At 34.7% G+C, this 25,000-nt stretch overlaps 2 protein-coding genes across 7 annotated transcripts in view; one reads left to right on the plus strand and one right to left on the minus strand.

Annotated features, from left to right (window-relative positions):
* The window catches only part of LOC144975946 (uncharacterized), a 551,710-nt gene that overhangs the window by 331,258 nt on the left and 195,452 nt on the right, over positions 1 to 25,000 (minus strand). The gene's annotated exons all lie outside the window — the stretch shown is intronic.
* LOC144975938 (toll-like receptor 4) overlaps positions 1 to 25,000 on the plus strand; it is a 34,576-nt gene that overhangs the window by 8,717 nt on the left and 859 nt on the right. The window contains exons 1-9 of one of the 6 annotated variants that reach the window (XM_078920152.1): positions 3,585 to 3,633; positions 5,240 to 5,305; positions 6,893 to 7,077; positions 8,504 to 8,689; positions 13,822 to 13,954; positions 14,934 to 15,066; positions 16,979 to 17,098; positions 19,017 to 19,136; positions 22,574 to 25,000. The exon at positions 22,574 to 25,000 is cut by the window's right edge and continues 859 nt beyond it. In XM_078920152.1, coding sequence (XP_078776278.1) covers positions 6,930 to 7,077; positions 8,504 to 8,689; positions 13,822 to 13,954; positions 14,934 to 15,066; positions 16,979 to 17,098; positions 19,017 to 19,136; positions 22,574 to 23,908 — 2,175 coding nt within the window. In that variant the 5' untranslated portion in view covers positions 3,585 to 3,633; positions 5,240 to 5,305; positions 6,893 to 6,929 and the 3' untranslated portion in view covers positions 23,909 to 25,000. Of the gene's footprint in view, positions 1,397 to 3,578; positions 3,814 to 5,239; positions 5,306 to 6,892; positions 7,078 to 8,503; positions 8,690 to 13,821; positions 13,955 to 14,933; positions 15,067 to 16,978; positions 17,099 to 19,016; positions 19,137 to 22,573 lie in introns of those variants that run through there. The other 5 variants (XM_078920149.1, XM_078920154.1, XM_078920153.1 and 2 more) reach the window with 5 other exon arrangements.

Genomic DNA, 25,000 nt, shown 5'->3' on the forward strand with positions numbered 1-25,000 from the left:
AATATTTTATTATTTAACTGCCATAGTCTGGAAAAAACTCGTTTTTAACAATTTGGCCAGAAACTGGTCCCTCAAATATCTATCGATTTAGATGACCCTCACCTTGGCAAAAAAAAAAAACCCCATAAACTTCGGACTGAATGAAGACCTCTCGAATTCCCAGATTTGAGAATTTTTGCCAAGATGAAGGTCATTTAAATTGATAACTATTTGAAGGACGAATTTTCTGGCCAGTTGAAAAAAATACAAATCTTTCCAGAGTACGGCAGTTAACTGATTGAAAAGAAATGAATGTTGTCTGTGATTTATTATGAGGTGACAATCAAGAAACGTGTTTCCCTTGCTCGTATAAAATTATTTCAATAACGGGACCCGCATATTTCGAGTTATTCGAGCAAACAGGATGAAATTAGGGGCAGCGTGGCTCAGTGGTACGGTCTTTGCTTCCTATCCGGAAGGTACGGAATTCAATCACCCGCCGCTGCGTTGTGTGGCCTTGGGCAAGTCACCTCGCCCTAGCTCACTTTGCGACGCTGCTCTGTGGCTGACGCCTGGGCTATTCCAGTCTTCCCTTGGAATATACCCTAAAGACAAATTTCCCCTTGGGGATGAATAAAGGGAACTTTATTTTTATTTATTTTTAAATAATTGGAGGAAAGTAACGGGAGTTATGTGTGACAAACGAATTTCTGCAAAGCTGAAGGGAAAAATGTAATATAAATCAGTTGTAAGACCAACAATGTTGTATGGACTATAGACAGTAGCTACAACAAAGAAAGAAGATTAAGAAGTTGAAGTGGCAGAAATGAGGATGTTGAGATGGTCACTTAGGTTGGACAAGAAAAGTGAGAAATGAACGAATTCGAAGGGTGACTGAAGTGAAGAATGTATCAATAAAGATGAGAGAAGATAGATTGAAATGGTTCAGACATTGTTCAGACCTTAACAACGCCACTATCACATTTTCTCATTCATCTTTAGTTTTGCATGCCTCCTGTTTTGTTGATAAAGGGTAAACCCGAATCGTCCACAGGATCTGTCTCCGTCTAATAAATTGACGCTTACAAATTTAATTCTTATCGTTATTCTTCCCTCGAGCTTCAAGAAGCAACATGTTCATTTGTCAGAGATATATATTTTTTTTCTATTATACATTGCTATGTAGTCTTAGTTAGTTATTTATATATCAATACTATTTCATGTTGAATTGTTGTCAAGTTCTATTGTATTGATGGTATTTTGTGGGGAGTATTCAGCGCCAACGAGCACTTTTGTGGATATTAGAAGCCATATATATATATATATGTTTGGAGTTTTCTACGGACATGACAAAATGGATTATGCCGACTGAAGAAGTGTGAGAAATACACAGAAACGAGTCGTCTCGGCAAAAAATGTGAGTGAAAATTTACATTATATATATATATATATATATATATATATATATATATATATTATATATATATATATATATATATATATATATATATATATATATATATATATCAGGGTTCCCTGTATCTCAGTTGATAGAGCACTCGCTTCACAAGCAAATGGACTGAGATCGATCCCGGGTGCAGTCGAGTTTTTTTTTTTCTGACCCCCTTGTCCACCCAGCAGTGATTGGGTATCTGGGTCTGTTAGATCAGGCGGAAGACCTTTGCGATAGACCAGCGTCCTATCCAAAGGGTAGCAAGCAATTGCTATTGTCCGTTTCACGTTATAGAATAACTGGATAATTTCCCGCTCCATAGACCCGATGGCTCTGAAGTAAATATGTATTATTATTGTTAATTTTATTGTTATTTAGGACCACCAAACAGCTAGAAGCACATTAAAAAAAAAAAATAATAAAATAAAAAATAAAACAAACTGAGCTAATTTCCAACCGTAAAGAAAATCACACAACTCAGCGTTATCTATGTCCACTGGCTCAATTAACGACACACAAATAGGCTTCAACAGTCGTGACGTCACTTCCCTCGTAATGAAGCATGGTAACTTTGTAACTGGTTCTAAACTATCGGAACAATGGCGGACGCCCTTATGAAATACTAAACTTCTCGGACGAGCATAAAAGTGTATCCAGAGGAGAAAAACATTATAAATCTGATCGTGTTTTGACTTTTATACATTCTGATCACATGACATGTGAAACAGTTCTAGCCAGCATGAAGAATAATAAAGTCTACCGATTTTCTTTGTTTAGAACCAAGCTGATGGTTGCTGGGCGGACGTGACAGACTATTGAATCCAATGAATGGGTTCAAATCCTGAAATACTATGTCAATTCTTTAAAGTCCCCCCCCCCCACCCCCTGTCCACTCAGCTTTGAAAAAAAGGTAGCATAAGTGACGGGGAGTAAGTTGACATTTAGAAGGAAGGCCCCGATAGCTTAGTTGATAGAGCACTCGCTTCACACCCAAAGGGACCGAGATCGATCCGGGGCGGGTGAAGTTGAGATTTTTTTTTTTTCTGATCCCATAGTCCACCCAGCCGAGAATGGGTAGCCGGGTCTTTTAGATCTGGCGGGAAGTACTTTGCAATAGACCAGCGTCCTATTAATAGGGTATCAAGCAATTTCACGATATAGAAAACGGGATAAACTCCGGTTTCATGGGCCTAATGGCTGTGAAGGACTACTTTTTAAAGTAGACATTTTTATATCAAAGTTAAAAATACAGGACAGCAAGCATGCAAATTTCAATACTGACTTGTTTCAGATTTCCCCCAAGTACCTACATCACGATTGCAAATTTTAAAACATTTAATATGTTCCTTCTTTCTTTTTGTCACTAGACCTAGACTATATAAAGATTATTAAAATATTATTTTACATTTTACTTTTAATCATTTTCCGCTTGTATTACATTTTGCCAATACTTCGCTTTATTTGTAGTTTTTCTCTTTCCCCTCAACTCATTTTTTGTAGCACTATAATATATTATTATGCCCACGTTTTTTGTGATATTATTATAAGTTGGTGAATAGTTATCATCATCATCATCATCATCATCATCATCATTAAAATTATTCTAAATTTTGATGATAAAGTGGGGATTTTTAAGCAATGCTATTATATCAAATGTTGCAATTGTAGTAAAGCATTTTAAAGCAAAAAACAAAAACAAAAAAAAACATGTTTTTCTTTCATTCCTCCCGTTTCTTTTCCTTTTTATTATTTTTTTTTTTTGCACCCGAATGGAACCGAGTTCCATCACCACCACCGTGGTGTTGTGTGGCCTTGGGTAAGTCACCTCGCCCTAGCCCATTTTGGGGCGCTGCACTGCGGCTGACGCCTGGGTTATGAAAAGGACATGGTTATATTTTGGAAATTGATTATTTTTATCAAAGACTCGGTCAACAAGAATAAGGTTGTTATTAATCGTTTATCATCGTATACAGTACAGACATCGGTTTACCCCATAGTAAATAAGGTATCCGTGAGTTTATGAATATAAGTTAAAAAAAAAAAAAAAAAGATTTAAAAGTTCGTTATATTTGAAACACGGATGCACAAGGAGAAAAGAAGTAAACCGCTTTGCTGTCATATGACTTCAAATAATTGTTCAGGATTTGTTTTGGTTTCGTTTTCTCTCTTCTTGTCTTCAAGCAACTAGAAAAGAATTTCAAGTAAGCAGTGAACAGAATTAGAGAGTGTTTCCAAAAAATTCTAAAATTCCAAGCTTCACAGATGTTTAAGAAATATTCCTTAATCATGTTCCAAATATGAAATGTGCAAAGAATGGCCTGAGTAGCTGTTGTAAAATTAAAGAGTGAGTGCTCACTCGTTATTATGTTCTTAAACTTAAAGTAAGTCTTACTAAGTTAGTAGAGTTTGAGTTAGACATATTGACATATCAAGATAGCCTGAGCGAGATTTCATGAATTCCATTTTTCATGCTCAACAGCTCAACAAGTTAAATTATTTCCCTAGTCATTATTAATGCCATTAAATATTATACCATAGTCATGGACATTAAATCAATGAATATTGCTTAAGATTCTGTATTTGAGTTTGAGGTGTCACTGGTTACATTTTCGATGTGGCAAATCGGACTCGAGTCTGCTGAATAGTCTTCTGTGACAATTCGGACTCAACTCCAATGGACCTGCGCAAACACAGGGGGCACAGTATGAGCAGTGGGCACAGATTGTGACTGATTGAAGCAGAAGAAGAGTTCAGAGAAAATTCTGTTTTGCCCATATCAGACTGACTCAGCTGACTGATATCCCTACCTCAGACTTTAGATGGATTGTGGTCTCTAATTCCTGATATTATTTGGACATCGTGTTGAAGGGTTTTAACTTGTTTGTTCTTTTAAATTTCTAATGGACTGCCAATTGATCAATAATGATTTTGTATTTCTCGCCAAATATAGCAGGTTAAGACTACCTGTTGGGGATGGATACTATATCATTATTATTTTCATTTGCATCAATTTTATGGAATTGTCAAAAATTAAAACTAAAAAAATAAATTGAAAAAAAAAAATACCCTAAAAACATCTTTATTGCTGTCTTCTTATAATTTTAGAGGTCAGAGTTGTTTAAAAACTCTCTTAAATAAGGCAATTCCTATTGCGTTTCAAAAGTTTAGATTGAAAAATAATTTAATCCTTAATTAATCTTGTTAGTTATCATCTCATTTCCACATTCCAAAACATGCTCAGTTAGACCAGTCTAGAATCTGATGTTTTTGTCAGGAGTGCAGAAGATTTGCACAAGTCGACAAGTCGATATAATGAATCTGAGCGGTCAGGGCTATCTACTGTGTGATGGTAGGGAGCCAGCTATTCTATATTTACCAATGATGCAATTCTCTAAATTTATAAACGATTTAACTATGTAGTTCATATATACTAAAAATAAATTAGCATAGCGAACATGCCTCCTCTACCATGCCACAATAGAGGCCATCCAGAAATGCATTGATTTGCAGTTGTACAATACTTCTTCTTCTTCTTCGTTCCTCTGATGGACATCTATGGCTGCAGTCCGATATCTGCTATGAAATCTGTGGTCCGCTTTAGGTCCTCAGCCTCATCATAGAGCTTTGTGTTGAGTGTTGTAGGGGTGACCCAGTGGTTCGAATGTTGCACATTGTATAGTATAATGGGCAATCCATAAGCACATGTAAAGTGGTTTCATGGTCGGTTCCACATGGGCAATAAGGGGTTGTTCCAATGCCTAGCTTTGTAAACATATGTCCTCTTTGTCTATTGTGTCCTGTTCGGAGGTGGAATATGGTGACTTGGCTACTTCGCTGAATGGCATGGATTGGATCCTGCTTGTTGTGTTCCAGGTGTGTGTCATTCCTTTCTTTGTCTATTTTTAGCTTTATATATATACAAATTACATGAGATTAAAAAGTGATAAGTCCACACATTGTAAAACCGGACCGCTCTTACTAAAACAAATAAAAATAGGTCGATGTCATGAGGTTCAGAATTTTTATTTTTTTCCAACTGCCTAAACAAAATTTTTAAAATAAACATTTTTAATGAGTTTCTCATCCGATATAGATGGATGAAAGTGAAAGGTCATCATAACTTTAAACTTTCTAACTGGTGCGAGGAATAGAAAAGGAATAAACCAACAGGAGGGGAACTAATTGAAGATCCCTGTAAAAGTCTCCCAGGTCTACAGGATCAACCAAGAAAATACTGGGTAGCTGCAAATAGACTACGGTCAAAACATACAAGAACAGCTGCCAACATGCACAAATGGGGGCTCCAAGAATCACCAACATGCCCAAAGTGCAACCAAGCACCACAAGATGCAAACCACCTCGTGCTAGATTGCCCAGAGACAAAACTTGAAGGCGGATTTGAAACCATCAACAAATGTGATGATGACTTCAGAACCTGGATTGATACTTTGAACATAGAAGTGTAGCTGAACGATACTACTACATAACTTTAAAACAGATGGCAACTTATTGAAATTGGTCATGTGATGTCATTAAAGTCATTTTAGAATGCCAGAAGAGCTTACATTTGGGACTCTTTTCTTTGCTGTTAAAAGTAAACGCTGGACTCAGTCGAAACGAGTCAAAAACTAAATGCAGTTTTCGAAAATAAATATATAAATGAATAAATAGATGAAAATTTTGAAAAAATCATAAAGCTGCATAGAAAGCTGATACAGATCTCTTTTCTTTTTTAAAGGAAATATTATTATTACAGAAATATTACTCTTAGAAATTTGAAAATAAAAAATAAAAATTGAGCTTTTATATAGCGCAATATCCACTAAATATGCTCAAAGCGTTTTACAAGGGGTCCCTGGCCAATAGCCACATTTTACATTTAGGACGGGACATGACGCCTGTTGGGCGATGTTATGATTTTTTCAGACAGAGTCAATACAGTTAACGGCCAGGTACACATTTTACTGTTGTACAGTGAGAGAATGCAAGTAAAGAACCTTCTCCAACGACTCAACTATGCGCAGAGCAAGGCTCGAACCCAGGACCTTCCGATCAAAATTGATAAGCGAGTGTCATACCGCTAGACCACATCGCCTTACAAATAAAGGTAGGTGGAAATCGAAGTTGCATGATTGAGGGTGTTTGTCTCAGGTGGCAATCCTCTCCAGATGAACTCAATCTGAGATCCCAATTTGGATCCTAAGCGCTATGTCTAAAGTAGATTATGTTCTCATTAAATAAATGTATTTTTCTTAAAGACTAAAGAATTAAAATATAAGGCAAAAGTATACACCTTATCTGACCGCCACTTACTCAAACCCAGTCACTGCTCAATTATATATATTATATATATATATTATATATTTATGTATTTTTTTAATACCTTTGATAGGTTTTCAGATTCACACTTTTAAAAGAGACTAAATTTTTTTCCAACAACTGTGTCCTTGTCCTGAATAGCTCATCCAACTGAACTGCATCAATCAAGAAATGAAAAATGAATTTTGATGACGTTTTGAGCCATCCTGTTATCATCCCGTCTTCACCAAAATCACCAAGGCCCTGCAATTTTTGGACTTTCCAGACCCTGTCTGATGTCCTTAAAGACAAGAAACTATCTTGTCGTGTTTGGAAGAAATCTTATGGTAGGTTAAAACTTTATGATAAATGATGAACATTTGATTTTCATGTTTTATATTAATTTTACCTTATCCATCCAGCTGCAATTATGTTTAATGAGAGCAGGTGGAATATGATAGATATTATCATCGTTGTCATCACATTTTTTTTCTTGTAGATTTTCTGCCATCATTTTTATTTCATCATCATCATCATCATCATCATCATCATCAACATCATCATCATCATCATCATCATCATCATCATCATCATCATTATCGAAATAAACAGTATTCCAATTTACACTGATTGTGACTCATCCAGACAGACATGCCCAAATTCTTACAGGGTCTCCTTTATTATCTGTTTATTTATTACTCAGCAGTAGCTTTCTGGCAGCAGATGATAGCGCATAGAAGGTTTCGGCTTCATACACCGCTTCAAGAACTAGGGTTTTTTTTTCATGCTCACTTTGGATAATATGGATGATTCCTGTTGATGTCAGATGTTTCTTTTTTTTGATGGATTATCTATATTCCTCCGTGGAATCATGGGTGCCAGTTTTCTAGTTCATGCCGGAATTCCGGTTTCGCAATATCTCGAAGTCAAATACCTCCGGTTTCAGTGTTTTGAGTAAGATAACCTAATAGCATCTGTAAAAATTCGAAAACGTGATTCAGCCATCTTTTCAGTGTATGGAGGTAGATTCGTGATAGTTGGTTTTAAAATCAAATTAATTTCCTCATTGTGTCAATATGTTTGCTGTGTAATCATCATTTAATAATGGTATAAAAACAGTGATGAAATAAGAGTAAAGTTTAGGCCGCATTTTCAGTTGGAACATTTTTAGGTTTGGCAAAGTGTTGAGATTTTAGTTTCAGGTTTCAGCACTTCTTCCTGCTGGCACCCATGCATGGAATCGCTAGGGACGGCATCTCACAATGCCAAGCTGAAGGGGGTGTTATTTTTTTTTTATTTTTTTTTTTTGTTAACCCTGGCAATCACATATTTGAGGCCTACTTTAAATGCTTTCATTTTATCTTCAAATAAGATCATTAATTCTTAATTAATTTGCTTTTTTTGTGTAACACGTGCAATTCCTGTTATTGTCACCAGTCATTTGTTCAATGCATTTCTTGCTCTTTCATGGAATGCCAAGATGATGGTATCTTATGGTGATGCATGTAGGGGTTGTTTTTCAAATTTATATTGAAAGTTTTTTCCTTATTTTTTTGTTGTAATCGGCGTGGAATTGGATAAGAATAAACAAAGAAAATTAATTGTAATACTAATATACAACCGGAACACATAACACTGGTTTGTCCAGAGGGTCAAAAATTGTTTGAATTCTCATATTATTATAGTAGTTTATCAAACTCTTTGTCTGACTTTTTATTTATTTTATGTTCCACAATTCTTTTTATTTAATACATTCCATTTTTACATCATCAGAGCAAATTTTGGAGACTGCTTGTGACCATGTCAATGTTTCAATAGAAGAATTTGATGCCTGGTTGAAATCAAAGGCGCAGATCAATAACCCATTAAACTGTTATGATAGGTCCTCTCATGCTGCCTATATTGACTACAAATATATGAAAGATGTATTCAGTGATTGCCAAGAAAAGCTTCAAGAAGGTAGAATTTGAGTTTAAAATGAAAAAAAAAAACGTTTTTATTCGACAAAACAAAACAAACAAACAAAAAAGAAAAAAGAATCAAAGTTAAAAAAAAAAATGGTAAAAGTAAAGGAGAAGAATGAAAATAAAAAGTAAGGCAATGCCTCATATAATGTTTTCAATTTTGTTTAGAATGGCCAAGTCAGATTAAATACAATCTCCGATAAAATAGAAATAACACATAATTGCATTGGCCTCATTAAATATGAATGCTCACAGTTGTGTTTAATGCAATGTCATTCATGCATTTATTCACTTCTCCATCATAAATGTCAGTTAAGCTTAAAGGTATGAATTTTATTTAGATATTGTTTTGAGGTGAAAAAGTCTAAATAAATCAAATATTCCCCCCAGCAGTCCATATGGATCAAATTTTCCTTTCCATGCTGTACAAGTTGTCTGTGAAACAACCATTTTGTACGTAAAGGGAAATCCTTCTATATTCTTCTCCTTTTCCACCTTTTTTTTTCACCATTCGCACTGTCTTGTGTTCGTCACAGTTAAACCACTATTTTATTACATATACATAGCGACCAAATGTCCCGATAAAATTGGACTGTCCTCATTGGGCAATCTGTAGAAAAAAAAAAACATTTTAAAAAACATTGGACGGCGTTTATGTAGGGAAATGACCCTGGCATGTTCGAGTTTATGAATGTTTGACCAGGAAATCAAAATAAAGAACAAACAAATACTATTTAGAGAACATATCTTTAAATCTAGATTATATTTTATAATAGTCCAAAACAAACTCCATTTAGGGAGATGACAGCAGTGCACGTTAGGGTGTCAAGTTTTAGCTTTTTGTAAAGTTGGCCGCTATGCATTTCTATGACCCACAAGCTCCAACTGATATTATGTCGGGATGAAACAGACAGTGAGTTTAGAATTTAAAAAATAAGAAATATGAGCTTTGGGCCGTTTGGAAAGTGAGTTTAGAATTTAAAAAATAAGAAATATGAGCTTTGGGCCTTTTGAAAAGTGAGTTTAGAATTAAAAAGATAAGAAATATGAGCTTTGGGCCTTTTGAAAAGTGAGTTTAGAATTAAAAAGATAAGAAATATGAGCTTTGGGCCTTTTGAAAAGTGAGTTTAGAATTAAAAAGATAAGAAATATGAGCTTTGGGCCTTTTGAAAAGTGAGTTTAGAATTAAAAAGATAAGAAATATGAGCTTTGGGTCTTTTGAAAAGTGAGTTTAGAATTAAAAAGATAAGAAATATGAGCTTTGGGCCTTTTGAAAAGTGAGTTTAGAATTAAAAAGATAAGAAATATGAGCTTTGGGCCTTTTGAAAAGTGAGTTTAGAATTAAAAAGATAAGAAATATGAGCTTTGGGCCTTTTGAAAAGTGAGTTTAGAATTAAAAAGATAAGAAATATGAGCTTTGGGCCTTTTGAAAAGTGAGTTTAGAATTAAAAAGATAAGAAATATGAGCTTTGGGCCTTTTGAAAAGTGAGTTTAGAATTAAAAAGATAAGAAATATGAGCTTTGGGTCTTTTGAAAAGTGAGTTTAGAATTAAAAAGATAAGAAATATGAGCTTTGGGCCTTTTGAAAAGTGAGTTTAGAATTAAAAGATAAGAAATATGAGCTTTGGGTCTTTTGAAAAGTGAGTTTAGAATTAAAAAGATAAGAAATATGAGCTTTGGGCCTTTGAAAAGTGAGTTAGAATTAAAAAGATAAGAATATGAGCTTTGGGCCTTTGAAAAGTGATTTAGAATTAGAAAGATAAGAAATATGAGCTTTGGGCCTTTTGAAAAGTGAGTTTAGAATTAGAAAGATAAGAAATATGAGCTTTTGGTCTTGCAATGTTGAAAATCGTATTTGTTCTCTTCCGTAAAGAATCATGTTATAGTGTGGATGAGCTGAATGACTGTGTGAGTGAGTATTTAAAATTCTGTGAACAGCTAGTGTCTTGTAAAAAAAGAAATAAAATATTATCATAACAACAAGCCTTGGATAACAAAAGATCTAAAACTATTAAAAAGATAAGAAATATGAGCTTTGGGCCTTTTGAAAAGTGAGTTTAGAATTAAAAAGATAAGAAATATGAGCTTTGGGTCTTTTGAAAAGTGAGTTTAGAATTAAAAAGATAAGAAATATGAGCTTTGGGCCTTTTGAAAAGTGAGTTTAGAATTAAAAAGATAAGAAATATGAGCTTTGGGCCTTTTGAAAAGTGAGTTTAGAATTAAAAAGATAAGAAATACGAGCTTTGGGTCTTTTGAAAAGTGAGTTTAGAATTAAAAAGATAAGAAATATGAGCTTTGGGCCTTTTGAAAAGTGAGTTTAGAATTAAAAAGATAAGAAATATGAGCTTTGGGCCTTTTGAAAAGTGAGTTTAGAATTAGAAAGATAAGAAATATGAGCTTTGGGCCTTTTGAAAAGTTAGTTTAGAATTAGAAAGATAAGAAATATGAGCTTTTGGTCTTGCAATGTTGAAAATCGTATTTGTTCTCTTCCGTAAAGAATCATGTTATAGTGTGGATGAGCTGAATGACTGTGTGAGTGAGTATTTAAAATTCTGTGAACAGCTAGTGTCTTGTAAAAAAGAAATAAAATATTATCATAACAACAAGCCTTGGATAACAAAAGATCTAAAACTTTTATTGAACCAAAAGAAAACTCTCTTTACTAGTGGAAACAAAAAAGATCTGAAAACAAAACAAAAAGAGATAAAGAGGGTAATATCTTGTTGTGGAGACAAGTACAAAAATAAAATTGAAAAATGCTTTTCTTCTGGGGATATACGGGTCACGTGGCGGGGGCTTAAAACTGCTGTTAACCATAATCCAAAGCCCACGATTATATCAGAAGATATTGAAATTGAAACTTTAAATAAATTTTATTCACGTTTCGACACAGCAAACAAATTTGATATTGAAAATGAAAAACATAAATTAGACAGGGCTTTGGAAGATGAAATGACTATTGAGGTCAGTGAAGAGGAAACGAGATTCGTATTTTCGAAACTAAACGAGAGGAAGGCTGCTGGGCCGGATGGATTGAAAGGAAAATTATTAAAAGAATGTGCCCATCAGCTTTCCCCCATTTATACACATATTTTTAACTGGTCCCTCCAATGCATTTCGATCCCTGAAATTTGGAAAACTTCAAAAATGATTCCTGTTCCAAAAAAAGAAAAACTTGAAACTATGAACGATCTCAGACCTGTTGCACTGACTTCAATAGTCATGAAATCTTTAGAAAAACTTGTTCTTGTTAAAATTTGGAATCAGTTTATGCCATTGAGTGATAGTCATCAATTTGCTTACAAACCAGGACGTGGCGTAGAGGATGCCATTTTGCTGTTTACAAACAACATATACAGGCATCTAGATCACGCTAGGAGCTATTGCAGATTGCTTTTTGCAGATTTTTCTTCAGCGTTTAATACAATACAACCTCAGTTGGTTGTTCAAAAATTGACTAGTCTGAATTTAAACAAGTATATAATTGCTTGGGTGCTCGAATTTCTTACGGAGAGAGCACAATATGTTCAATTAGGACAAAACAAATCTTCCTGTATAACTACAAATACTTGTGCTCCTCAAGGTTGTGTATTGTCCCCTGTATTATTCACAATATACACGAATGACTGTAGAAGTCAAAACCTGAGTGTACCTTTAATAAAGTTTGCAGATGACACCGCTCTTCAAGGCCTCATAACAAATGGCAACGAAGTGACTTATAGGCAAGAAATTGATAGATTTGTGTCTTGGTGTGATGCCCACCACCTAGAGCTTAACATAAGCAAGACAAAGGAGCTAGTGATTGACTTTAGGAGAGTGAAGGAACCGATAGAACCGTTAAAATTAAAGGGCCAATTCGTCCAGCGAGTTCCTCACTACAAATACCTTGGTGTAACGATTGATGACAGGCTCAAGTGGGATGAACACTTGGAAATAATTAGGCATAAGATGTGCAGACGTACATATTTTTTATCAAAACTCTCTCAGTTTAGAATAGATAAGACCCTCTGCACATTATTTTATAGAGCAGTAATCGAAAGTGTTTTGTCATTTTGTATAACAGCTTGGGGAGGCAATTGCTTAGCAGTGGAAAGGAACAAAATAAATTCAAATATTAGAAAATCCATTAAACGCTATATAAATGATGTTGACGATGTAGATCTTTGATATAAATAAAATAACTAAAATATTAAATGACCAGTATCATCCACTAAGACCATCAATTATTATGTCAGAAAGAAGTGGTCGCCCTTTCTCTATTTCAACGAAAACAGAGAGACACCGAAAATCTTTTCTGCCGTCCAGTATTAGGCTTTATAACAACAAACAATAATCATTTTATATAATTATTTCTCATTTTTACTTTTTAAAAATATAAATATTGATTTATTAATTTATTTGTTTTTCAATCTTTTCAATTTTCAATTTATAGTGACAGTTTTAACTATTTTACAGTGTTGAAATTATTCATATTATAAAGCGCAGCTCTGGTTATAGAGCTGCTCCTTTTTTTTTTTTATATATACATCCTATTTCCATTGTATTTTTATCTTATTGTGTAAATTATAACACGTCTGTACAAAAAATTTCCTTTTTGGGATGCAATAAAGTATTATTATTATTATTATTATTATTATTATTATTATTATTATTATTATTATTATTATTATTATTATTGAATAGAAGTTAATCCCAAATTTCATATCTGTGGCTGTAAATTTCGACTTTCAGCACTTATTTTTTAATTGAGCTTTTATATAGCGCGATATCCACTAAACGTGCTCAAAGCGCTTTACAAGGGGTCCCTGACCAACAGCACCATTTAACATTTAGGACAGGACATGATGCCAGTTAGGCGACATTACAATTTTTTTCAGACAGAGAAAACACTGTTGCCAGCCAGGTACTCATTTTACACCTGAGTACGATGAGAGAATGTAAGTAAAGAGCCTTCTCCAAGGACTCAACTATGCGCTGAGCATGGCTCGAACCCAGGACCTTCCGATCCGAAAGCGAGTGTCATACAACAAGACCACATAGCCACACTAATTCTTACCGGCATGATACAAATTTAGGCATTCGGTCACAAATTTCAAAAAAGTGCATCTTTTCATTTTATATTTTCAGTTCAATGGACTGACTTTGGGTTACCAGAATTTGATGGCAAAGACAGTACAATTTGGATTGGCAGTGAAGGTGCAAATACACCTGGTCATCAGGATTCTTATGGTTTCAATCTGGTTACTCAAATTGCTGGCAGGCATGTTGATATTTTTATTTATTCAATCTCTTTCAAATTTTGATGAATTACTGGGTTTTTTTACTGAAGTGAAGAGAATCTATCAATAAAGATGAGAGAAGATAGATTGAAATGATTCAGACATATAAAGAGATGCGAGAGGGAGTATGTGGGAAGAAACGTATTGAACTTACAATTGGCGGGAAAGAGGAAAAAGCGACGCCCAAAGACTAGATGGTTTGATAAAGTAAAGGACGATATGAAGGAACTGGGCCTGGAGGAAGATGATGCTCTGAACCGAGATGTATGGTGATGTGGCATTCATTATGGGAACCCTGCAAAATGCGGGATAAGCTGAAAGAAGAAGAAGAAGAAGAAGAAGAAGAAGAAGAAGAAGAAGAAGAAGAAGAAGAAGAAGAAGAAGAAGAAGAAGAAGAAGAAGAAGAAGACTGTTTACTTTTGCAAGAGAAGAAGAAGTATTAATCAATTTAGCCACAAACACCCTGATAGCTTAGTTGGTAGAGCGCTTGCTTCACACTCAAAAGGAATGAGAGATGAATTCCGGGTGAAGTCGGGATTATTTTCTGACCCCACTGTCCACTCAGCAGTGATTGGGTAGTTTGGTCTGTTAGATCTGGCAGAAAGTACTTCGTCATAGACTAATATTCTATTCAAAGAATGACAGGCAATTGCTGTTGTCTGTTTCACGCTTTTGAAACCGGGATAAACACCGGCTCCATGGACTTAATGGCTCTGAAGGACTACTTTTTCGAGCCACATGGAGATGGGACCTTTTCCTGGTTAATGTGGCATTGAGTGGACAGTTTAAATTGTCTGCAGTGATTGGGAAAAAATGCATTGTGTGTGTGTTTTTTTTTTACCCTTTTAAAAAATAAATATTAAATGTTAAAAAATAATGATTTATTTGTCTATATTAGCACCTCAAGAGAAGCATTAACTTGTGCTTTGATGTTTTCCTTCTTTTTTTTTTTCTAAACAGAAAAATGTGGATTTTGTTCCCTCCAGCTGACAGAGACTGTCTTTACCCTACCAGGATTCCGTATGAAGAGTCCAGCATATTCAGTCATGTTCATTTTGGCTATCCTGACATTGAAAAATATCCTGCTATAAAGGTTTGTATCGACGTTTTCTTATTTGCAGGTCTGATAACCCAAACTGTTATGGGGCTCATCGTTGTAAGGGAAATACTCTCACACCAATCTGACATGGCGTTTTTTTGCAAAAAAGAAAAAAAAAAGCCAAATTTTGCAAGCAAAAAACAGCAAAATTTGAAAAAAATTTGCGGTTAATTTTCCTAAAACCAATACTTGTTTCATGAAATGGACACGTATTTGTTTGGTTTTAAGGGTTTCACAGTGCTTGTAACAAATGTAAGATAATATCAGCGCCAGTTAAAAAAAGAAAAAAAAATGGGATAGTAAAAAAGAAACTACTCTTGATTAATTATCTTTCATGTTCTTTTTCTGTTCTACACGAGCTATCAAATTAAAATTTTTTTTAAATTTGTGTTTTGTTGTGTGTGTATGTTTTTTTTTTTTGCCTTTTTAAAAAATTATTATTATTGTTGGGTTTTTTTTTTTTGCCTTTTTAAAAAAATATTATTATTGGGGTTTTTTTTTCTTGGGATTTTTTTTTGCCCTTTTACAAATTTATTATTATTGTTTTTTTGTTTTTTTTCTTTGCAAAATCTGGAAAATTTTCAAAAAAAAAACAAACAAATTGCAGATTTTACGGCCACAATGCAAATCAGTGATATTTTGCGATTTTTTGTTGCGGCCGCAAGCGATGCAAAAAACTGCCATGCCAGACCAATGCAAGATATTGTCCGTTACAACAATGTTAACTCAAGTAAATGACTTTGTTCAGTTATCAAACCTTTTCCTATGTGCACCTAGGTTTGTATGTTTAAAAGTGTATCCATGAACAGAGAAAAAGAGTTGAAAAATTCACTATTTATTTTAGCAAAATTTTGTTAAAATTTTGTTTGCAAAATAGATACACTGGATAATCTGTGTATCCGAGAAATTCATCCACGTTTGAGTTTGTTTTGTTTCATGAGCTATAAATAGTTTAATTCTTATGAGGAAATTTGTCACCTGTAAGAGTCTTTCAACTGAATTTAGATAATGGCCTTATTTTTTTTTGTCTTTGTTCTAGTTTTGGGGGGCAGCGTGGCTCAGTGGTACAGTCTTTGCTTCCTACCCGAAAGGTACTGAGTTCAATCACCCGCCGCTGCATTGTGTGGCCTTGAGCAAGTCACCTCTCCCTAGCTCACTTTGCGGCACTGCTCTGCGGCTGACGCCTGGGTTATTCCAGTCTTCCCTTGGAATAGACCCTAAAAACAAATTTCCCCTCGGGGATGAATAAAGGGAATTTTATTATTTTATTTATTTATTATTTATATAGTCTTTGCTTCATACCTGAAAGGTACCAAGTTCAATCATCCACCGTGCTGTGTGGCCTTGATCAAGTGACTGCAGTACTGCACTGTGACTGATGTCAGGGTTATTTCAGTCTTCCCTTTGAAGACGATTTTATAGCAAAGAATAGCATTAGATGCAGAATTAAGGTTCTGTTATAGACGTAGTATCAAAGCTAAAGTTCTTAATTTTTACAGGCTATGTGGTCTAGTGGTATGACACTCGCTTTCGGATTGGAAGGTCTTGGGTTCGAGCCTTGTGCTCGGCGCATAGTTGAGTCCTTGGAAAAGGCTCTTTCCTCACTCTCTCGCACCGTACTCAGGTGTAAAATGAGTACCTGGCCGTAAACAGCGTTGTCTTTGTCAGAAAAATTGTAATATTGCCTAACAGGCGTCGTGTCCCGTCCTACATGATAAATGTTGCTGTTGACCAGGGACCCCTTGTAAAGCGCTTTGAGCACATTTAGTGGATATTGCGCTATATAAAGCTCAATTATAATAATTATAAATAGACTCTAAAGACAAATTTCCCCTTGGAAATAAATAAAGGGAATTTTATTTAAAAAGATTTAATAATTTTCTCCTGATTCATTTGCGCATTTCAGAATTGTCATCCCAGAGTGGTCATCTTACATCCTGGACAGACTTTGTACGTTCCTTTGCATTGGTGGCATTACGTGGAATCTCTTGACCCATCGATCAGTATTAACGTATGGGTGCCGCACGTATGTAGGTTTTTTTTTCTTTTCACCCTACCTTTACAAACTGTAGGAAAATCGTCACATTTGTTACGATACAACCAACATCTTTTTTTATTCAAATTTCTCTTGTATGTACATCATAAAATTTAAAGAAAATGAACAGTGTGTTGGAGGTTTAGGTAAAGTATACATGCCAAATCTCACGAATTTTTCGTAATTTTATGAATATTAGACACATTTCATGGACAAATACGAAATTTTCTGGAAAATTACGAATTTTTAATTCTTATTAATACTTAAATGATAATAAAAATAATAATAATAATAAATAATAATAATAATAATAATAATAATAATAATAATAATAATAATAATAATAATAATAATAATAATAATAATAATAATAATAATAATAATAATAATGGTTGTTCATACACAATTTCAGAAATTACGAATTTTCTTGTCAAATTACTAAAAATAGACATTAGAATTACTAAATTTGAAGTTTTCAATTTGGCAAGTCTGCTAAAGAAATTATTTATCGCTTGAACTTACTTCTATTATGTTTGAGTGACAAAAATAAAAAAAATTTTGTGTTAGTTGAGTGTGATGTTTTGGGAAAAATCCTGAAAATGGCTGGTAAGGAGAGAGTTAAACAAACAATCACATTTTCAAATGTAATGTATTTTATTTTCATACATTTACACTTCACATATAAAATATTCACTCATTTATTTGAGCCCAACGGAATTTATTATTTTCTCAAGGCGCTTTTTCTTTTTCACCTTTTATTTTTTAAAGCTTTGTTAGAGTTTTATCTTGAATTTGGTCGTAAATTTTGACTGCAGTCTTAGTCTTGTATCACGTCAAGCTGGGGCACAGGGGCAGCGTGGCTCAGTGGTAAGATCTTTGCTTTGTACCCAGACTGTACCAAGTTCAATCACCCGCCGCTACGCTATGTGACCTTGAGGAAGCCACCTTGCCCTAGCTCATTTTGCGGTGCTGCACTGTGCCTGACGCCTGGGTTATTCCAGTCTTCCCTTAGAATAGATCCTAGAGACAAAATTCCCCTATGGGATGAATAAAGGGAATTTTATTTATGTTATTTTATTTATTCAAGATGAAGAGGACCTTGAAAAATTAATTTTAAGTCAAAATGATCAAACAAATGGTCTGAAAAGTCTCTCTTGCACTTGAGATCAAAACTGAACCCATTGGTTGTGAAGAATGTGTGCTCTACCAACTGGAATATTTTGATCCTCATTCTTCTCAACGTTGCAAATAAATTCCATGTTTCTTGGTAGAGTTACAATTTTTCAACATGCTTTTCACATTGAAACAATAAAAGTTTGATTCGATGGATTACATTTATTCTTTTCAATAAATGTGTCAGTGCATGACATAATCAGTCGGAAGGTGAAAATTTTGGATTTGCATTTGTTTATTTTTTTTCATTTTCTGATAGAATATTCTCCCCGCCCAGAGCATATAAATCTTTGTTTGAAGTAAAACAGGTGATTTTTCATGAAGTTATGGTCAGATGTATGGGAAAGGTATCCAGCAACTTTTCTCAAATTTCATTCTTTTTCAACTTGACTAGCTGTAAAATATATTTAAAAGTGAAATTAAGCTTTGATATTTCCCGAAGATGTACAAAAAGGGTTGATTTAATCATTTATGACAAAATCTCATTTTTGATTAAAAAATTGGCCTTCTAAATAAACTTGGCAATATCTCAGTTCAAACTTTTTCACCATCCAACTGATTATGTCATTCACTGAAACATATTCTTGTATACAGTTAAACAGATTTCTTGGGTCATATAAGCACCATTTTATCATGTCACTTTCAGTTTTATGGAGATGTTTAAGGAACAACGAAATCAATGCTTTTTTATGTTTAAAATGATAACCTCTCTATTTTTTTCTTTTTTAAATTCCAGAAAGATGATTCAAACAGCCGTTTAACAGAATCGTTGACACGTTGCTTAGCAACAAATATTCTGTCAGAACTCAAAGCAGATTGTTTTCCTTTGTACAGGCAGCTGTTGAACCCTACAGAGGTAATTAGATATTTAGAATACTGTTCTGTTGCTACTGAATATGGATCCATTAATTATTTTATGGACCTCAACTGTATTAGGAAATGTCTGTTTTAGACTAATCGCTCAGTTGATTTTTTTTTTCTGTTGGATGGGGTGGGAGGATCGGGAAGGGGGGGGGGGGGTGGGAGGATGGGGAAGGGGGGGGGGGTGGGAGGATGGGGAAGGGGGGAGGGGGGGAGGGAGGATTTATCTTTCTAATTAATTACAAAACTGTAATATCCCCAGTCGTGGCAGGCTGCTTTTTTTTATTTTGGTATTTTTATTTTTTGAGTGGTATTTTTCTTTCTGCTTTTTCTGGCACTGTTTCATACACAATTCTCAGATCTTTATAATAAATAAAATAATAAAATAAAATACCCTTTATCCCCAAGGGGAAATTTGTCTTTAGGGTCAATTCCAAGGGAAGAATGGAATAACCCAGGCATCAGCCTCAGAGCAGTGCCGCAAAGTGAGCTAGGGCGATGTGACTTGCTCAAGGCCACACAACGCAGTGACGGGTGATTGAACTCGGTACCTTTCGGGGGAGGATTTATCTTTCTAATTAATTACAAAACTGTAATATCCCCAGTCGTGGCAGGCTGCTTTTTTTTTATTTTGGTATTTTTATTTTTTGGGTGGTATTTTTCTTTCTGCTTTTTCTGGCACTGTTTCATACACAATTCTCAGATCTTTATAATAAATAAAATAATAAAATAAAATTCCCTTTATTCATCCCCAAGGGGAAATTTGTCTTTAGGGTCAATTCCAAGAGAAGACGGGAATAACCCAGGGCGTCAGCCGCAGAGCAGCGCCGCAAAGTGAGCTAGGGCGATGTGACTTGCTCAAGGCCACACAACGCAGCGGCAGGTGATTGAACTCGGTACCTTTCGGGTAGGAAGCAAAGACCGTACCACTGAGCCACGATACCCCTTGTTTTGAAAATGTCATAAGATACGCAACGATATATTTTATAAAAGCCATAAAGTAAAGATAGATAACCATAATATCACTATGCTTACATTTCTGACACTATATTAACTCACTCAACCCTAACACCGACTATATCCGTATTTTGCCCAGGTTACTTTTACCCCATGCCTCTTTATTACATTTTTCTGAGATAAATTATAGGCGTAGTATCAAAGCTAAAGTTCTTTATTTTGACAGGTTAATAATTGTTTCTAGAATAAAACTATCTTTGCACATGCTCATTTTTAATACATTTTTTCCAATTTTGAAAAGTAGCAAAAATCTCTAGGATTGAGTGAGTTAACAGCAACCAATGCACAGTTTTTGTGACTGAAACAGGAAAGGAATCAGTTGAACAATCTAGCCATTCTTGTCTCATCAAAAATCAAACAGCTGGTTGTTGCTGAGGTCCAGAATGATATCAAAAGTTTTTGCAAGGGATTTATTTGAATGACCTAAAGTGTTTCCACCAGATCAGATTGCGGCTATGTGGTCTTGTGGTATGACACTCGCTTTCGGATCGGAAGGTCCTGAGTTCGAGCCTCGCTTGGTGCATAGTTGAGTCCTTGGAGAAGGCTCTTTACTCGCATTCTCTCACCGTACTCAGGTGTAAAATGAGTACCCGGTCGTTAACAGCGTTGTCTCTGTCTGAAAAAAAATATTGTAATATCGCCTAAATGTTAAATATTGCTGTTGGCCAGGGACCCCTTGTAAAGCACTTTGAGCATGTTTAGTGAATATTTCGCCATATAAAAAAGCTCAATTAAAAAAACAAAACAAATGAGTACCCATTTTTAGTCTTGGAAGAGAAAAGAAAAAGTACTAGTTCCTGTTTCCTTTATCCAAAATACCAAAAACTCTGTTGTATTTGCATTCTCATTTATGTTGCGTGTAATTTAGTCTCTTTGAATGGTGACAATTTTCTAATTGCTGACTACAAAAATGACATCATATTACATTTTTTATTGTTAAAGTATTTTATGAACCTTAATTCTGCATCTAATGTTATTCTTTGCTATAAAATCGTCTTCAAATATAATTTTAATTTGGAAATATTTCATCTCTCTCTCTCTCTCTCTCTCTCTCTCTCTCTCTCTCTCTCTCTCTCTCTCTCTCTCTCTCTCTCTCTCTCTCTCTCTCTCTCTCTCTCTCTCTCTCTCTCTCTCTCTCTCTCTCTCTCTCTCTCTCTCTCTCTCTCTCTCTCTCTCTCTCTCTCTTTTCAAGATCAATTTTTTATGCCTCACATATTTATCTTACTTTGAAATATAAATCTTATAACTTGTATGAGTTGATTATCATCACAGTGTCTTTAAAAAACAAACAACGTATTATATTTGATATTGAAGGGAGGTAATTCAGATTGTTTATTTCATAAGTGGTGTATAAATTGATTATCTTTCTTTATAAATTTGCACTTTACCTTTACAATGATAATGATAAAGTGTGACCTATTATTGATAAAGTGTGACCCACCATCTCAATCAAGTATTATGTCGGAATTGACGTGTTCATGTATGCAGGTCTGACATCCCACGCAATGTTGGGCCTAATTTAACATTATTGTAATGGACAATATTTTGCGTCATTTTAAAAAAGTTTTTCATTATAACAATGAGCCCACAATAGATTGTGGGTTATCAGACCTACCAATAAGTACACATTGGTCGGAATAAATCAGATACTGCTAACTGATCTTTGGGTCTAAATTATAGTTTTAAACTAATTAATACGTCTTATTGAAAAGGAAGCATGTAGCTTCTATAATTACCTAGGTCTCAAATTTTAAAATGTGCGGCTATATGGTCTAGTGATATCACACTCGCTTTCAGATCGGAAGGTCTTGGGTTCGAGCCTCACTTGGCGCATAGTTGAGTCCTTGGAGAAGGCTCTTTACTTACATTCTCTCACTGTACTCAGGTGTAAAATGAGTACCTGGCCAATAACAGCGTTGTCTCTGTCTGAAAAAAAAAAATTGTAAAATCGCCTAACAGGTGTCATGTCCTATCCTAAATGTTAAATGTTGCTGTTGGCTAGGGACCCTTTGTAAAGCGCTTTGAGCATGTTTAGTGGATATTGCTCTATATAAAAGCTTTATTTAAAAAAAAAAAATTTAATCCCATTTGTTTTTACTGAAACAATCAATTTTTCAGAGTTGAGGAAGTGTGTCGCAAAATGGCTGTCATAATTAATTCTTATGTCAAGACAGTGTTTGCTATTGTAAGAAAAACTACAGTATTTGTATAAATTCAGTCGTGAGAAATCTTATAAGCTCTGTATAGAATAATGCAGGAAAAGTTACATGCCTCCATAATTAGAATAAGTTGTTGTTTTTAACAAATTCCAGTTTTTGATGATTTATTAAGTTTTTAATTTCGATTTCATATAAAGGTGTAATTTTACTATTTTTATAGTAATCTTTTCTTTACTTTTTTATTTTCATTTTCCAGACTCTTTGCTCGCAATCTGAAAACATAAGTTTTTTAAAAACTGCCATTGAGAAAGTGCTGGAACCATCAGTTGCACATACTCCGTGTGAAAAGGAACGTCGTCAAACAAGCACTGAAATTATTTACGAGACGGATGGAGATGGAATCAAGATGGGTGGGAATGGTGACTTCTGGGATTATCTTTGGAAATTTGGCAATTGGATGAAAACGTTTTGCTGTATTATACCAAGCCCATTAAGTCCCTGTATTGGTCTCGATAGTACGCATTGTGTTGATTATTTGGAAGGATGTATTTCTCATAGAACAACATTCATTGAGGATGAGAAGTCTTCTGTTGCAACACGTCATAATACTGAGTACAAATCGGTAATGATGAAACCAAAATTATGTATTGATGATCAAAAAGACGAGGACAAAGATATAGAACATGAACTAGCTTCAAACAAGCGAACGTATAAAAGAGAAGAATGTGATAGCCGCTCTTCAAAAAAAGTTAAGAGTGTTGACGGATCTGTTTTTGGTTCAGAAACTGATGAGCGTTATCAATGTGATGTTATCCCAAATAGATTCTCTTCTCAGGGAGTAGAGAGTTATTCAAATTGTTCAACATACACTGATGTGAAGGCAGATGACATTGGTTTAAAACACTCAGTCTATTCATTGTCTAAGCCTTTTCCGTTTGATAGATTTTTACATTTAATGAGAGTGAAAAAATCGATTGTGGTATTTGAAAAAAATGATTCTTTCCATCTCAAATGTTCCAGAATCAGAAGAAGAGGAGATGAAATTGATTTTTCTAAGCCGAATGAAATGCCTACTTCATGCGCCTGTATAAATCCAATCAACAAAAATTCTGAATGTTCAAGATATCAGAAACAAACTATGCTTGAGTCATCGACGGTTCCTAGTGACAAACCAGCACCATGCAGTTCATTCTCATCTATACCATCTTTATCAGAGCGTCTTCAGTTGGACACAAAATCTCTCCTTTTTAATCCGGATAATTTTACGTCTTCATCAACTGATGCAAATAATATCTCATCTAATTCACAGTCGTCATTTAAAGATGAAAATATAAAAATTGAAAAATGCAATGATGAAAACATCAAAACGCAACCAGAGTCCTGTGCTTGTTCAGAATCTTTTTTCTTAGATAATGCGGCTGCTTCTTCCACGGAGAAAATAAATTCAAGTGAAGTTCCTTTGACAGAAGATACTATACACAGATTCCTCTTTGAAAGTGTTCTTCATCCTAGCACAGTAGATCACATTGCCGGCCTATTCAAAACTAAATGTGAGAATTTATTTCAAAATAATATGAAGTCAATGGAGTGAATGGTGAAAGAGGCGATAACTCATAGCGTTGAAATATGTTGCAGGCAATGCTAGAGAAAGCATAGATAGTAATATGATTTGTCCTATACACCTGTCTTTCAGGATTTTATGTATCATGTTATGTTTTCTGGGGAGGATTTTATGTATCATGTTATGTTTTCTGGGGAGGATTTTATATATCATGTTATGTTTTCTGGGTTTTTTTTATTGTGGCTGAAGAAAGGTGTTTAGTCCGAAACATTTCTTGTTATGATTTTTGTTATTTAAGGATGCTAGTATGTATATTAAATTGTCTTTCATACTATCACAGACCTGTCTTTTAGTCCAGAAAAGTGAGTGGAGTAAGCACTTATGTTGATAAACAACAAGAAATGAAGTGAGCAGGAAAGTGCCAGAAGACAACAGAGAAAAAAAAAACTTTCAGTTGCGATGGGGGCTCGAACCCGCGACCTTACTGGTACGACAACTCTGCCTGGCCAGGGAGATCGTGACTCTACCGTATGAGGTATCAACGACCCCAGGACCTCTGGGATTGAGTGAGTTAAAGCATTTGAGAGTATTTATTGTTTTGGTAGCATCCTATGCTTGTGTCTGAATGGTTCTTTTACATGATCTCAAACAAAGCACAGCGGGTGGTTGGATGGGAGCATCACCCTTGAATCATATACCTATGATGTTCGCATGGGTGTACGATCCGATAGTGATGTCGTTTCTTCTTCTCTTTACTAGCCTATCCTGCTTCTTTGGTTTGTGATTGTATTTTTGACAGGGGATATTTTTTTTTTCTGTAAATCCTCTGCCTGTTTGTTCTTGGTAATTTATAATTTAGCTTATGATATCTTTAGGTTATGATTTTGATTGACATTTGCACTATTTTTGTTAGATTGCTTGTTTTTTTGTTTCAGTGGTCTCTCATATAACCTCAATTGTGTTGGAAGAGACCTAAAGCAACAAACAAACAAAAAAAACAAAGCACAGACTGGGTGGGGATCCGGACCTCCCATAGCGGGCAGGGAGGTACATACTGTGTCTTCTATCCCCCTATATCTGTTTTCCAACATGCTTTCTGTCTTTGTCTTGGAATGAGATTAC

The sequence above is a fragment of the Berghia stephanieae genome, chromosome 6 (genome assembly GCF_034508935.2).
Source record: "Berghia stephanieae isolate SIO BIC M18660-M18661 chromosome 6, UCSD_Bste_1.3, whole genome shotgun sequence".
Lineage (NCBI taxonomy): Eukaryota > Metazoa > Mollusca > Gastropoda > Nudibranchia > Aeolidiidae > Berghia > Berghia stephanieae.